Source organism: Aphelocoma coerulescens, chromosome 3 (genome assembly GCF_041296385.1).
Source record: "Aphelocoma coerulescens isolate FSJ_1873_10779 chromosome 3, UR_Acoe_1.0, whole genome shotgun sequence".
Classification (NCBI taxonomy): Eukaryota; Metazoa; Chordata; class Aves; order Passeriformes; family Corvidae; genus Aphelocoma; species Aphelocoma coerulescens.
Genome location: NC_091016.1, coordinates 106,268,272 through 106,284,417, shown reverse-complemented (window position 1 = coordinate 106,284,417; position 16,146 = coordinate 106,268,272). Strand labels below are relative to the sequence as shown.

The following is a 16,146-nucleotide window of genomic DNA, read 5'->3' as shown; positions in this document are numbered from 1 at the left end:
ACCAGACTAGCAGAGCTAAATATGCACAGCTGCAAATCCTGTCCTTAGTGTTCCTCAGGATTAATGAAACTATCAGTAAAAGGGAGGCTGGAAGCAAATTGTAGTGGTTTGGTCCTATGACACAAATGCATCCCACAAATGCTGTCCTATGTAAGTGGCTGGAGAAAAAAATATTACCACAAGTAGAAACAGAACTTTCTTTCTTAATCATTTTCCATTCACAAAACACACCTAAAAGTCACTCTCAACCCAGGTTTTTTTCTCCTCCCATGCATCTGAGGTGAGTACAAAAAGAATGCAAAAGTTATTTCTATTTTTGTTACAAATGAACTAGTTTGATGAACGGCCATGTGTAAAATAAAGATTAACTATGAGTAGCTGAGAATGAAAAAGTGCAGAGAAAGGAGAATAAATCAGTAAGACAATGTGATCGTTTATGACTGCTATAGCATTGACTTTCAGGCTACAATTTTCTATTAATATTTTGAATTGTACAGAACAGGGATGAAAATTATTTTCTTGAACCACTTGAAATATAAAGCATTTATATCTGGAATTTATGTCATGCAACTGTAATTGTAAAACTTACCAAAATCAGTGCTAGAGAGCTACCAGCTATTTCACCCTGATTTCTAATTCTGCTTTTGAGCTCTTATATACTAGAAATTTATATACAGTAAAAAAAGACAGTGTTTGTCTTCATGTTACATTCAATTTGCCTTCATATTAAATGCTTGGTGTCCAGGAGTTTTTATTTGGTTCAAAGTATAATACAGAAAAAGCGAATATGAAGCCAGTCCATTTTTCTCATTAGAGTTTGACAACAGAATCCTGTGAGGATTGCACATAACACTTTCAGAATGGGATCTTGGGGAGATCTTCTAAGGGACAGAGAAAAACAACAGATCAAACCCTTAAAATTTAGTTTTCGGAGTCTTCAGTGAGAAAACAGAGGGAAAATAAGGATAATGTTAACAATGTTTTCCAGGAATGGGCAGCTTGACAGGACTGCTCACTCTAATTTCTCAGTAGTAGGAGGTAGGAGAAGTCCCTTCTGAATGGGCGTCATACTGTCTTGGGGTGACTCAAACCAGGACACATACGTAGAGCCACATGATACTTTGCAACTCCAACCTAAATTACCATTTGAATTATACTTGAAATTCACTTACTTTTACACATTAACACTACATCTACAACCAAGAAAAACTGTCTCTCTTTGCTGAAGTCCTGGGAATCAGTTCTTTCTAGGGTCTACCCATTACTGTGATCATTACTGGTGATGAAATACAATCAAGGAACTTGGACTCATTTTGTATGCAGTGGCTGCATATCCCAGCTATGCCTCCTCGGCAAGGTCTATTACTTTCCAGAATTTATTTCAAAATTCAATTCCTTAAGTATTATCAAAGCTTGTCTCCCTACCCTCTCTTCTATCAGGAAATACTATTTAGGGTACCTATAAAATGTAGGAGTAAAAGGCATCAAAATCAACCCAAATCTTGATGCTAAAAGGAAGAGGCAGATTTAGGTGGTTTGGGGTGGTTTTTTGTACTGCTTTAGGTTGGAGTTTGGGGGTGTTGGGTGGGGGGTTTTTTGCTGTTTTTTGGGTGTTGATCAATAAATATACAGATTTGATAATGGTATTTTCTCAGATGCAACTAGCTTGTGTTGATTCAATCAAGAAGTAACCTAGGACTATGTAAGATGGAATTTTGATTATTTTTCTATGAGATTCATACACAAGGCATTTAAACACCATTGAGTCAACAGCAATCACGTATAATTATATGTACAGACACTATATACTGAAGTCTCATTATATTTTACTATGACTCTTAGAACTAGTTTGCATACAACTTATCAGCATTACCAGCAATGTTTGGTAAAAAAAAAAAAGCTGGGTTTTTTCATGTTTCCCAGTGAAGCAGAAAGTATATGCAAAGCTGATGAATGAAGCTTATATTAATCTCAGCAAACCAACCAGAAGTGGACATGCCTGTCACCAATCAACCTTTTTGAACATTTTAAAGAGCAAGTCATGTTCCACAGAATTCCATGGAAAACATAATGTTTTAAACTGCTAAAAGCTATTTAAAATTATTTTATGTGAGATATTAAACAATTTATATGAATACTTACTGCAGCAGGAATGAAATATTCTCTTACTATATATGCAGACTCTCTAACGTACTCATATATACACGCAAAATACCCATTATATGCTTCCTTTGCTTCTAATTCTTAGAAGAGTATCACAAATTCACTTGATGTCCTCAAATGCCTAATTTTAAGTTTACATGACACATGCAATACAGCAAGGAGAAGAAACACTCTCCCTTGGGCCCCTCTGAGGAGTCTGACATGAACTGTGCACTCTAAGAAACACCAGCAAAGCTAATGAAATTTATTTTACTCAGTAGAATTAAGTATAGGTATTCCAAATTCAAGAAGAACACTGTTTATATGAGGAAATGAAATAAATTACTTAATCTAGACACCCTTGCTGTATTAGTTTATCTTGTGACATTATCAAATGGTCACACAGAAGATTCCTCTATAGCTTAGAGGCACCACAGGCTTTGAAAAAGCCTGAATTTTGGGTAAAAAAGACACCACATACATGCTGGCACTGATCAAGCTCCATCTGTGCCTGAAAGAGAATTACAGTGAAATAAGTGCCTGTCAAGTGTTCTCTCAGTCAGTTCAATGCCCTTGAACAGACATCCTGTCTGATACACAAATGAAGGAAACTTTGGTGTATTAGTTTACTCTTCAAATGCTTTCACTGGGAAACACTTTTTCCTTTTCTCTCTTAATTTAATGGCCCACCAATATTTGGTGGAAGAATGTTTTAATTTTGGTATTTAAAACAGACATTTTTGCTTCTGTTAAGATTATAAATATCATAATAAAGTATGTATAGCAGTGGTCAAAAATGCAGTTCTTACATTCATGAATGTAGGTATGCACAAAAGACCCAACAACTGGTAATTACATGTATTTCTATCACCCTATAAAATCTCTTGCACTCCAATACAATAAGGAGACCTCTGCAGAAGAAATTGAAGTGCACATTCAAAAGCACAGAGATATAGAAGCACTTACATTTGCACTGTGATCACTTCCACTAATACAGACGACATCTTGTTTTTGAATTGTTAATACCTCTTTTGTAAGCTTCAGTCGGATGTCATAAGCATTTTCAGATACTTCATCATACAACAATGCAATACCAGTTTTAGTCTGCAAAAAAGCAAGGCATACACAAAAAATTTAAGAATATGAACATTTCATAATGGTGAATAACAAGCTCTATCTCATTCAATACATAAAAAGCATACAAATGAGCATTATTTACAGAAAGCAGAAAACTGGTGTGCTTTTCAGTCTTCAAACGGATTAGACATAAAAAGCCTCTTTTGCACTGGAAAATACAGGCTAAGTGGTCTTTGAAGTAAATATTAATATGTAAAAAAAAAATTACAAAAATGTCTCCATTGTACTGTTCCACAAAGGAGTGCTGCCAATTAATGATGTCCTATTTGATTTTAATTATACAAAGACTTAAGAAACTGTTAGAAACAGATAGGTATGTATAAATGTATGTGAACACATTTTCCACTTTCAGCAAGAAGTGGGGAAGTGAAATATTGTTCCTGTCTTAAAGATGTTCCTTCCACTCTGGCAGAAAAAGAACTTTACTCTTCATAAAAGTTGCTGAGATACAGAGTTCTGTTACAGTAGAAAACTGTGTTTTCACATTGTGAAACACATAATTAAACATAGTTGTTACAGAATTTATTTTGTTTAGGTCAAGATGGACGTATATTTCTTAAGTTACATCATCACTTAACTAATAACTAGTAAACTCTAGGATAGTCAAGTATTTGGTATAAACAATGTTTTCTCCATGAGTAGTAGAAAAGAAAATTTATTTTAATTTCTTGTTTATTTACTTAAATTTTCCACTAATATTCCGTCAGATATTGCCTTAAACAAAAACTGTGGTATTAGGAAAGTTTACAGCTATTTGTTAAGATATGCAGACAAATTAAATTTCAGATCTTTACATTCACTGCACAGAAGACAAAAACACCTGTTCTGAAATGAGTGATCATATTTAAAAGTAGTATTTATTAATTTATAATGTATGTAACAGCATCATCACAACAGTGCTCTTTATGCAAGTGAAGAAAAATCAAGCATGATTTAAGTTTTAGCTGCAGTATTTATTTTTAAAAGAAGATTTAAAATTAAGTTGTTCATTTATGTTTTCTTAAATAGTAGACTGTATAAAGAACAAAGTAATGGAGTTAAAAAAGAAAGATGTCCTGTGTACTGAATGAAAGCTCGAGGGATTTTAAAATAAAATTAAACATGAAACATTAGCTCCATAACATTTCCATTTCTACAGAAACAGGGAGAAAGGTCTGTGGTGATTGTCAATAAAACCTTTCAGTCTTTAAAAGCAGGATCAGCTTAAGCTTAAGGCACTTATATTTGGTGTAGCTCTATGCAGCAACTGAGTGTCAAAACCTCCTTTACAGCAGAAATAGAAAATGCAGCCTAGACAGCAATTAAATTTATTCAGAATTATATATACAGCAGTTGCTCAGGTGAATTGTTCATGTAGTTCAGCTATTCCTGGGCTCAAAGCAATTGTCCCCATGTATGTCACTTCTGCCATTTAAGACACTGAGATATCCTAAGACCTCTGAGCATGTAAAGCTGACACAAGCTTTTTAGGATACTCAGGTCCTTTTCTAGCTGGAGGCAAGACCAGACTTCCATGTTTACAATACAAACATTGTTCATGTTAGCAGACATCCACATGTAGGTATCTTCACTTTGTAATGGATGTCACAAAAGATTTACAGTGCAGAAATCACAAAACAGCTTGGGCTGGCAGGGACCTTAAAGATCATCTACTTCCAACACCCCTGCCATAGACAGGGACACCTTCCACTAGACCAAGTTGCTCAAGTCCAACCTGGCCTTGAACACTTCCAGGAATGGGACATCCACAACTTCTCTGGGCAACTTATTCCAGTGCCTCACTACCTTCATAGTGAAAAATTTCTTTCTAATATGTAACTTAAACCTATGCTCATTCAGTTTAAAGCTGTTCTGCCCTGTCCCATCACATACCCTTGTACAAGTCCCTCTTCAGCTTTCTTGAAGGCCGCCTTTAGATACTGGCAGGCTGCTCTAAGGTCTTCCTGGAGCCCTCTCTTTCCCAGACTGAAAAACCCTGATTCTCTCAGCCTGTTTTTGTATGAGAAACCCACATCTAAGACAGCTGTTTAGAAATTGTCAAAGCAGTGGTGAAGCAACAGACACCTCCAAAACATGACTCTATCTGATCTCTTTTATACATCTAAAAGAGAACAAGTGAGTCATAGCTCTCTACTTTGAGTTATAAGGTAAATATAAATAACAACTCAAATATAAGTGTCTAATTGTGGGCAGGCATATCTATTCAGTGTTTGCTGGGTATGTCTAAGGGAAATAAAGTTCAGTGATGTAGAAAGGCTTTATACTTTCCGATGAAGTATAAAGCCTTAATCATTCTCACTTGTTTGGAATCTAGCATTTCTTTATTTTTCAAAGATTTTGAGTCTTTTCACATTTGCAGCATGTGTGAATATCTTATCAATACATTTTTGTGAATGACAACATATGAAAACTATGCCAGTACCATCTGCCTAAAAGCAATGATGCCAGCAGGAAGTATTTCCAAACAGTAGAACAGTAGAACTACAGCCTTGAAAAAGCACTGTCCCTGAATTTTGCTGTTGTTCAGATGTTGTGCATCACTGTCCCACCTGGGCTGGTGACCACTGTGTTACTTTTGCTGTGTACCAGAGCATGCTTCACAGAAACACTGGAAGAACAAAGCTCTGGAGCACTCTTTATACAGCCTACACTCAGAACAATTCTCTGGCTAGATATTGTTACATATGTTTAGAAGAAACACAAAGAAAATAACTCTGAACTTTCATTTGTAACAGATGATCAGGTAACAGATGAAATTTGCAGAGTGACCTATTAAATAGCTTAGTATTTTCCATCACGCTGTTTCAACTCAAGTCCCACTGAAGCTCATCTATTACTATTAAAATCCAATACCTACATTACACTTCATCCAACTCCTGACACGATCCAAGATGACATGCAGCAATACCTTATTTGCTTTCAGAATCAATAAGATTAATCTGGATTTCTCTCAGCCTTACAAGTCAGCTTTTTTTAGACCATTATAAATGGCTTTGAATCAGAGTTCAGCACATTCCCTTGTTCTCTCTTTGTGTTAAAGAGATGGCATACATAACTTGAGCGGGCAAATCCCAGTCAAGACAAAAGGTTTCTTCAAACAAGAATCTTTAAATGAGAACTTAATCTTTGCATGTATACCTACATCCCACATTTTAACTAGCTATGTTCATCTCGAATTCTTATTTAAACACTGGCTATACAGTAGCCATTCTAGGTAACTGGTATCAAAAACTGAGGACAGAAAAGTCAAAAAAACTCCCCAAAATGATATAGTATTGCTAGAGGTCATATGCTTTGAAATGAAAAGCATGCAGGAAGTTCATAGGGAGTCATATCTCAATAGGGTTACATTGAGAGGTAGAGAAAAAAATTTAAATTCACTTGGGCAGAAGAAGAAATTAAATGTTGATTTTCATATCTCTGACAGTTTTCTAGACACTGGCTTCAGGAAGAGAACTGTATGGGTATTCATGTTCACTACGTGGTGGGAGGAAGAGAAATGGAGATCAGTAGTATAAGCATCACAGTAGCTGTGACTTTTAAGAAAGCATAGACACTGCTCTGTTTCTGAAAAAAAGAAAAAAAACACTGAAATGTACTTTCTCAAACCAGCTCAAAACCTGTCAATACCACAGAAAACATTCCTCTCTAGAGGAAGCTAGAATGGCAGAGGAATCCTTTTATCAGTTTTATTGTTGACTACTTAAGAAGGTCCCTAGCCAGTGTACTTGCTTTAAAGCACTCCCTGTTCAAAGTAATGTTTTAGGACCCTACTCAAAAGTACCACGACTCTTTCAATGTGCTGTATCTGCAGTCTAAAGCTCACAGCTGCAAATTCTGTTTCAAAGTAGGCATCTCTACAACAAACTTCAGTCTTACTGGCATAAAATACTTGTCTTTACTGCTGTAAGTTTTATTTTGAAATAGCTTGCAAAAAATTCCTCTGCACTGAGCTACATTGGTTCTCCAGCAGAAAACACCATTTGCTGATCTTCATCCTTAATAAAGATATCCATAGCTTCAAGGGCACTGCAGTTCAATTTTTATCTGCTGAAGTTAATTCATAAATGACCTTTCTTTACTTATAAATAAAATTCTTTAAGCACTATATCTGAACTTTTTTTTTGCACTGAAATGCCACATTGTATTTCCAGAGTAATATTTTATCAGCAACATTTACACCTCACAGGTTGAGTGATAAAATTCTCTAATGCAACTTCTTTTTTAATGAAATTAGCTCTGTTGAAATTACATATCTGTGGCATACTTATGGTTGGAACTCTTGCTGAGGACACATAAGAACTGGAGTCACTGATTTTTATCCTACATCACTTAAGATTAGGAAGAAAGAGAACTTCAGGCAGTCCCACATAGTGCCCTGAGCACTAAGTTACAGCAGGCTCAAACCTACTCTCCCTCTCACAACTGGTTTGACATTTTCTACACCAAATTTCCTAACATGATCAAAAGAGAAAGATACTTTCTCAGAGAATGACAGAATTCAAATTTAAAATATCCTTGACTAACATAAAAACATTTAATATGGGATGAAATATACAGGGAAAAAAAAAGTGCAAGGTGTTACACTATAGGAAGAACAGTCATCTTTATGGAATAAGAAAAGCTTTTTTCACCATTTCTTAAAGAATGGAAACAGATATGTAGCAGTGAGGACTGGCAGAATAATATGGGCATCAATATTTTGTTGTTACAATAAAGGCAAACACGTGCTTTCTTCACATTCTTTTCCACTGATTTACTTTTTCACAATATTACAAGACAGCATCTATACGTGCAAACAAAAGTACAGTTCTATAGCTGGGTAGTAGAGAAGGTTCCTTAAACACTACTGAATGTTGAGGGAGCAAAATTTCATGCCCAGGAAGTAATCCATCACCAGTGTTGCATTAAATACATCTTAGTATATTGTTTCCTTTTATACAGTATTATGTCAGTGTTGTTTCATGGCTACACTACATCAAAGAGGTAATGAGCTGAAAAGGGTCATGAGAAAAACAAAAAAATTAGAAGTGGTCAGAGATCTGTAAAATAGGATGTGTAAGTAATTCAAGACAAATTCAGCTGTTTAGTCTAAAGACAGCATATAAGAGAACACAGTGACAGTTTTAAGTACTTCAAAATCTATTACAAAGACAAATAGAGCAATCAGGAAAGAAAATAATTCAGAGATCTCCTCCTTTGAACATATTCCAGTTACAAGGAAATGGAAGTCCTTGAACAGATTGCTTGGATAAATTATGGACATCCATTGCTAATAGATTCTGAGAGAAAACTGAATAAACATCTGCCCAAATGGTACCGGTATTAATCCTCTCACAGGGCAAAATCCCAGAAAAGAAAATCTCCCTTAGATCTATTTCATGCTAATATTCAAAATTATGTGACTTTTTATGACTGAATATCTTCATACAGGCAAAAGCCTTACTGGCTTTACAAGGACACCTGGACTGAACAACTTGCAACTGCCACAGGATGGGTGAAAAATAACCATTAAGGCCTGAAGAAGTTTATCACTTAGAGGCCTTGCAGATGGATGAGTGACATTTACAACAAACTTTGTAAATAATCATAATTTTCATAGCACTTAATCTGAAAGATGACTGTACCCTAAGAATAAATGTGCCCATGTCTTTAATGATGAAAAGATAATTCCAGGCTTAGAGGACCTTGAGTAAGAACACAAATACACACTTTTCAATGGACCAACATGGGACAAATGGGTAAAGGTAGTAGACAGCAAGAGTGCTACCACATCTGTGGAACACAGAGAATCAATGATTCCATTAGCACCACAAACACACAAAGAACCATTCAGTACAACTAAAAGCAGACAGAAATAAATTATAACTTTCTGAAATCAGTTACATAGAGCTCCCTTACAGAGTATGTTTTTTCCTGTAATTACACATGGAGTTGTCCTTATTCTCAGCTTTAAAAATACTACAACTTTTACATCTAATGACACTGTTTCACAAATGCAGAGATGAAAATACTTAACCTCAATACTCCTTCCTTTAAGAAATTCTGACTATAATGAAAATGAAGCCCTTAAACAGACTATTTGGAGGATAGGTTATGGTTCTCTGATACTATGAGGGTGACGGGTTCTGTGAACAAGTCAGAAGAAGCATCTCGAAAAATGTTGCGGAGAACAAAATGGTATGGATTTGTCCCATATCTCAGAGTAGTTCCAGACTCCTGTATTAGGATAGAAAGCATCATTGTACCATCACATGTTGGAAGGGATCTGGAAAGGTTTGAAGCCCAACCTCAAAGCAAGGCAATTCTGTGACCAGACCAGCTGAAAGCCTCTAAGAATGGAGGCTGCTCCCCACTGGTGGGCAACCAGCTCCACTGCTTGACTGTCCTCATGAGGAAAGGCTTTTCATTGTGTCCAATTTCAAGTTCCACTTGCTGTCTCCTGTCCACCCAGACACCATTACAAAGAGCCTGGTTCCATCTTCTTGATCTCCTCATTGACATGGAAAGGCTGCGTTTAGGTCCTGATGAAGCTGTCTCAAGGCTGAACAAGCCCAGCTCCCTCACAGGGAAAGTGCCTCCTGCCCCAGTAAGCTTGGTGGCTCCACAATGAACTTTCTCTACGTTATCAATGTCTTTTCTGTACTGGAGGAATCCAAACTGCATACAGTATTCAAGATACAGTCTAATGAGCACTGGGTAGAGAGGGATAACCCCTTCCCTTGATCTCCTGGTTGTGCTCCTCCTCATACAGCTCGGGATAATGTTCACTTCTCTGAGCCTTTTACCTGAGCCAGTGTCACTGCTGGCTCAGGTACAACTCACTACTCATCAGGACTCCCCAAGACTCTTCGTAAGAGCTTTCCAGACAGGCAGGCCCCACTCTATCACTGCCAGGGGCTCATCGTTCCCAGGTGCAGGATGTGGCACTTGTTGGAGTTTAATTCATTAATTTCTTGAATTTCCGGCAGTCTGTTTGTTAGCCTGCCTAGGTGTCTATCAATGGTATACTGACTGCACCCTCCAGTTTAGTGTCATCAGCAAACCTGAAATCCAAGCCCTCTGTGCCCTCTTCCAGGTCACTGACAAAGATGTTAAAGAAGAAGGGTCACAGGATAGATATCTGAAAAACACCACTTGCCACAGGAATCCAGACAGAGGATACCTCATTAACCACTACCCCCAGACTGAGTATCCAAGCAGTTGTCTACACACCCATCCAGATGGAGGCTATGGCAACAGCATAGCAAACAAACATTTATTTCCTTACACTAAAATACTACTAATACCAGAACAATGTTAATAAAAAACCTGATTCTTTGTTTTAAAATATAAATGCATAAAAACCATGTTAATTAAAAAAAAAATCAGGAAAAAATCATCATGCTTACTGTCACTATAGGTAAAAATGTCAGAACATGACACAGAAAATATCTGGATGAGAGCAGTATCAGGTATTTTCTGCTCTATCTACTGCCCACTCTCACCAGTACCACGACCATCCACTTCCCATGTACAGAAGGATGCAGCAATGCCCTTACATCCATTAGGCCCAGCAGTCCTGCTCACCCCATCTCAGAGTCCAAAGGCCAGGACACACCTACAGTCATGGCAGGGGCCACAACCCCCCTTTCACACCCTCCACATGCAGGCACACATGTAGTCCACCAGCAGCTGCTTCTGTCTCCCTTCCCAAAAGAGAAGCACTGCAGCTGGGAAACAGCACCAACACCAGCACCGCTGCAGATGACTAAACTTGTGGCCCCCCCAGTGGTCCAGCCATTACACTTCTGCTCATGTCTGAAGGGAACTATTTTAAAGTGGCTTAAAGGGAAATATTTCAAATTAAGATAAAACCAAGTCTGAATTTCATTCCAGTTGGAAAGAAACTGCCAATGTTAATTTTTAACACTTAATTATTTTTAGTATCACAAAATCAACAAAACCCCACCTTTTAAACTAGAATAATATACGATCAAACTGACCTTGATGCCACAATGATTTTTTTCCTTTTCTTTTATACCCCTTTTATATACCCTTTTTACAGCTTTTTGTATTCTTAGTGCTTTTTAGCCTACATTCTTGGACTTACTTTGTTAAGTTAGGAGACTAAACAGAAGCCCCAGACAACAAAGTCCTCTCCAGAACAATTTTGTAAACTGAGCTAGGACCATCCTGGGGAAGGTTCCTCGGGGAGGGGGGCTCACTTGAGCCTCTCATTGGGGAATCTTTGATAGATATGCTAATTAGTAAGACCTATAATGTTATACCTGATCTATTGTGGGTGTGCATTGTGGTGGGCATTTCAGCACATTCCACATGGACGTGGTGCACCTAAGGATCCTTAAAATAAATACAGAGGTAAAACCCCTTTTTCCCTTCTAACCATGTTTGATTCTTGATTTTAAGGCCAAGAAAAGGCATCAACCTAATAGCTACCTAATTTTTATGACGTACTTGGAACATACACAGCTTCTTTCAGCTCCTATTCAAAGCAAGCACACCCACAAGCCAAATGCACAGAAAATTACAGAAAAAAACACAACTGCTTTATAGCCTCAGTAAGAAGCTAGTAAGAGTACTTATTTTTGTCATACCATTTTTCAAGACTGATACTAGATCATGCATTTTTATTAGAGCTGTAACTCCATTTCATAGTTTCATAATGTTCACAATCGTTCTCAGTGAAGAAAATCACAAATTTCTGGTAACTCCTTTCACAAAAGTGATTTACATTCACAATAAAGCCAGTGGAGTATTACCTGATGGACATCATTGATTCTCGTGTAAATCAATTAAGACTAAAGGTACTGAATTAAAATGTACTGCAAATTTTAAATGCTCTCTTTTATAAGAATCAGCATCAGAAATAAAGATGGTCAAAACCAGATATTTAAGAAATATTTGAGTGAATTGTTCCCAAGAACATTGATTACATCTGAAATATGCACCTTCAATATTACTATTTTCATAAAAAATTCTTTTTTTCTTTTTACATCTGCATTTATTAATAACAATATTATGGACTGACATTTCAATACACACAGTTGTAAAAGGTCTATTACCATCACAAGTTTTTAGAAGATCTTTACTGCAGCATGGCAATATCACTTTCTAACAACTCAGAACAGAGTTTTTACTAAATTTTCAAGGTAACAGAAGTTTGAAAAGATGCTCTCAATAAACAGAATTTAACAGTCTATTTTGCTGCTTACATCACAGCCAACCCAATAGTCAAAATAGCCTTAGGGATACATATCTGTTAATGACATTAGCCTTGCAAGAAAAGTGATTAATAGCTGGCTCACAATATCTGTGATCCTAATCAGTAAGCACTAATTTCTTGTTTAATTACTGCAAGCTCAGTATGTCATGAGCTAATTAGATATGATTGATTGTTGTCATTCTCATGCACCTCTCAAAACATCAGACACAAATGTTTGAATTCTGTACTGCACACTTGAAAAATAAACTTTCAGAATGTCATGTCAGAATAAAAATTGCCTTCTTAAGAACTCTAACAAATGCTAATAGAGACACATGGTAAAATATGTTAAAATAGAAATTCTATCCCAGAAAACTGCCAAGGTTCAAACTATTAGAAAAATTGCCTACTTTTATTTCGATTTAGATAGTATCTTTAAGTAAATGGCTTAAGAATATAAAACCTCAGAATATAAAGATGTTCCTATGCTTACGGAAGTTTCCTACCAGTCAAACAAGAAAGCATAAATTTCACACTTCAAACTAAACCACTTAGCAGTTGTTGGAAAAACCCACAACACTCCCTTTGGAGATTATTTAAAAAACAGATTATCAGAAAATTAATGTGATTATTTCTATTGCTGATACCGTGTATCTTACCCTGGTGGGGCTTCAGCTGATTAATAAATATTCCTGTTGTTATATCAAAAGGCAAACAAAAAACTGAGAGCATAAGAAAAAAACCTCACCCATTTTCTTAACCTAGAATAACCAAGCAAGGACAATATAAAGGCATCACTTTTTTTCAATAGCAGATTTTGATTCATCCTGCTCTTGCTATCCTTCCCCTTCAGACTGGTACAGGTCCACCACATTCATTCTTCTTCAAGCTTTTTGCATAAAATTGTTGGGGATTTTTTTATCTATTAAACTGTTGTGTTACTCTGCCAAAACCAAGAAGAAAGCCATATCTAACTGCTTAATTTCTGAATAAGGCGGAAAAGAACTAGGTCCAACTAGGAAAAAAAGTACTAAAGCTTTCTGCAGAAGATAAAAACAAAACAAACAAAACAAGAGCAAAATAATAATAAATAACCAGTTTCAAGATCTTAAGCAGTTATCCTTCAGAAACTGGAAGTATATAAAGAAAATAGCATAGAAGAAAAAGGAAACCTAGGAGCAACTGAAAGGTCTTTGCAAAACTCAGTAATTGAAGAAAAACTGCAGGTAATTTAAGTACTGAAAATCCAATGATTTATCTGAATTCAGACTTCAGACAAAGATTTCTTAAGATGGAGAATATGTATTCTAAACCACGTTTCAAAAGCAAGAAAAAATGTAATCCAAAATAGTAAGTGCAGATACAGATTCAGCTCTCACTTTAAAAACAATACATGGTCTAGGATGAATGAATATTTGTCCAGAATTCAACGAAACTCCTATTTTTAAAGCATATACAGTCTAGTCTAATTACCATCAAGACAAACAAGAAGATCAGTACTAAGAAAAAAAAATCTGGAACTGATGCTAAGTCTAATTTTGGCAGCTGCATATAAAACTTGTTTCATATCTTTCTCAGCTTCAGTAATTTGCTGATTGACAACCAGCACATGCAACTGATTGATACAAAAGCCCTGTAACCATGACTGAAGCCTATGGAGGTGCATTTACACATCTGGATGCATGTATCACAGAATGAAAATAAAACCAGGAAAGGAAACTAGGTAGGAAACAATCAAACATTTCTGAGTAAAAAGGATTCAAAAGTAAGATGCTTGACAAAAGAGTTGGACATTTCAACGGTTTTGATAAAATCTTGGCAAAAATCTGTATTTCAGGGTGATAAATGTGCAGCAGAATTTACTTTTATCGATAACCATCTGTCTGGTGTCATCTGCCCCTTAATGCCACAGAGCACTGGACTGCCACAGTATTTGACTGACACCCCATGGAAAGTCTCATTCGCATAGGCTGGGGGTAAAGATGATCTGTACTGCAGACCATGGCAAAGGTGGCTGAATGGGCTCTGACTGGACTCGTTGGTCAGCACGGCACAGGAAAGGCCAGGGCAGTGCCTCTGCTGGGCCGGCAAGAGAGACAGAGTGAGAGGAGCAGGCAACCATGGGAGGAGCATCAGCTTCTCTGAGCATAGGTTGCAACAGCAGCGAGTTAGGAAAAGAGAGCTTCTGCATAAAGTTAAGCAGCAATGAGTGCTTAGCAGGGAAGAGCATTAAACAGAAGTCAGATGGCAAAGAGACACCAGAATTTGAAACTCAAGGACTTCAGGAAATCTTACGATAATCCTCCTGTCCCAGAAAGGTATTCACCAGAACAATACAAGCAAACTCCTGTCACATGAGAAATGGCAGGAGAAAAGAATGGGAGTGAGGGGATTTATTTTAAGTTCGGAACACGGAACCAAAGAACTAAAACAGACACAGAAGGAGACAAGAGCCCTGACAGTTAATGGAAGAGAAGGCAGATATTTTAATTGTTGCTTTCCAGACAACATCAACAGTACCATGAAGTCATACCAGTACAATGGCAGAATGTCAGGTTATCCTAGAAGTATTTCACAGTGGAAAGGCCACTGGAAGTAATGTCCACGAGTGCACTGGTATTTTGGTGATGAGACACTGAGAATACAAATTCCTTCGTTGTGTATATTTGAAGCATATTTATGAAAGCCCTGTGTTCAGAAAAGGTACATGAGCTTAAACACTATCAACCATTTCACAGTTTTATGCAAGTATAAAAGTCAAATTTGCAGGGTAAGAGACGATGGCATTTTGTGAAGGAAAGCGGGAGTAGAGGGATGGATGTGAAAAGACAGAATAGCTCTTGGTATAACAAAGCTTAGTTAGGGAAGAGGAAGAGAAGACTTACAATAAAAACAGAAAACAGTAAGCATAATTAACAGTAATAAAAGGGAAAAAGATAAAAATGAAAGAAAATGAATATTTCAAAAAAAAAGAAAAGGTAATTTCTAGAAATTGTATGCTTAAGAAAAAGAGTAGCTGCCCACTAACACTATCTCTTGCAGGAATGATCACCTTAGATTACTAATCTGTAAAAGAATCTGACATATTAACTCTAGTCAGGGTATTAAAAATATTTGTGAAAAATCAAACAAAATTTACAAAAGCTCTGGCTATCCAACATTTGAAAGTGCAGCTAAACAAGAAGCCATAAAACAGCTGGTGGTAAACAGGATCCTGCCCAAGGTTTACCACTGCTTCTCCCACTGTCACACAGCTCTCTGGGATGACAGTTAATATAAACTGTGCCTTTGCACTCTACTACTCATCCTGTGCCAGCACACAGATGGATGAGTCATCTTAAGGATCACAGATCATTGCTTACCTAATCCCAGTTTTGCTGCCACACCTATACTTATGTGTGTTTTATACCCCTTTTACATACTGCCATACTTTCCATTACCTCTATTCTGCACAGCAGAAAACAGGAAAACTATGTGCTGTTTCCATGGAAGTGCTAAGGCAAGAAAAAGTGAGAATATTACTGTTTCAGTCTTTCTGTGACATACTGGTTTCAGACTATTCCAACTGCTGAAAACTTTCTGTGCTTTTTTTTTGCTTTTTTTTTTTTTTTTTTGCAATGCCATAGCACATAATGCATTACATCAGGATTTTCTGTTTTGAA

At 36.7% G+C, this 16,146-nt stretch overlaps 1 protein-coding gene across 1 annotated transcript in view; it reads right to left on the bottom strand.

The window, feature by feature from the left end:
* Positions 1-16,146, bottom strand: part of SNTG2 (syntrophin gamma 2) — a 234,599-nt gene that overhangs the window by 130,188 nt on the left and 88,265 nt on the right. Inside the window, exon 2 of the mRNA XM_069008627.1 lies at positions 3,109-3,246. Within this exon, the coding sequence (XP_068864728.1) occupies positions 3,109-3,246 (138 nt within the window). The remainder of the gene's footprint in view (positions 1-3,108; positions 3,247-16,146) is intronic.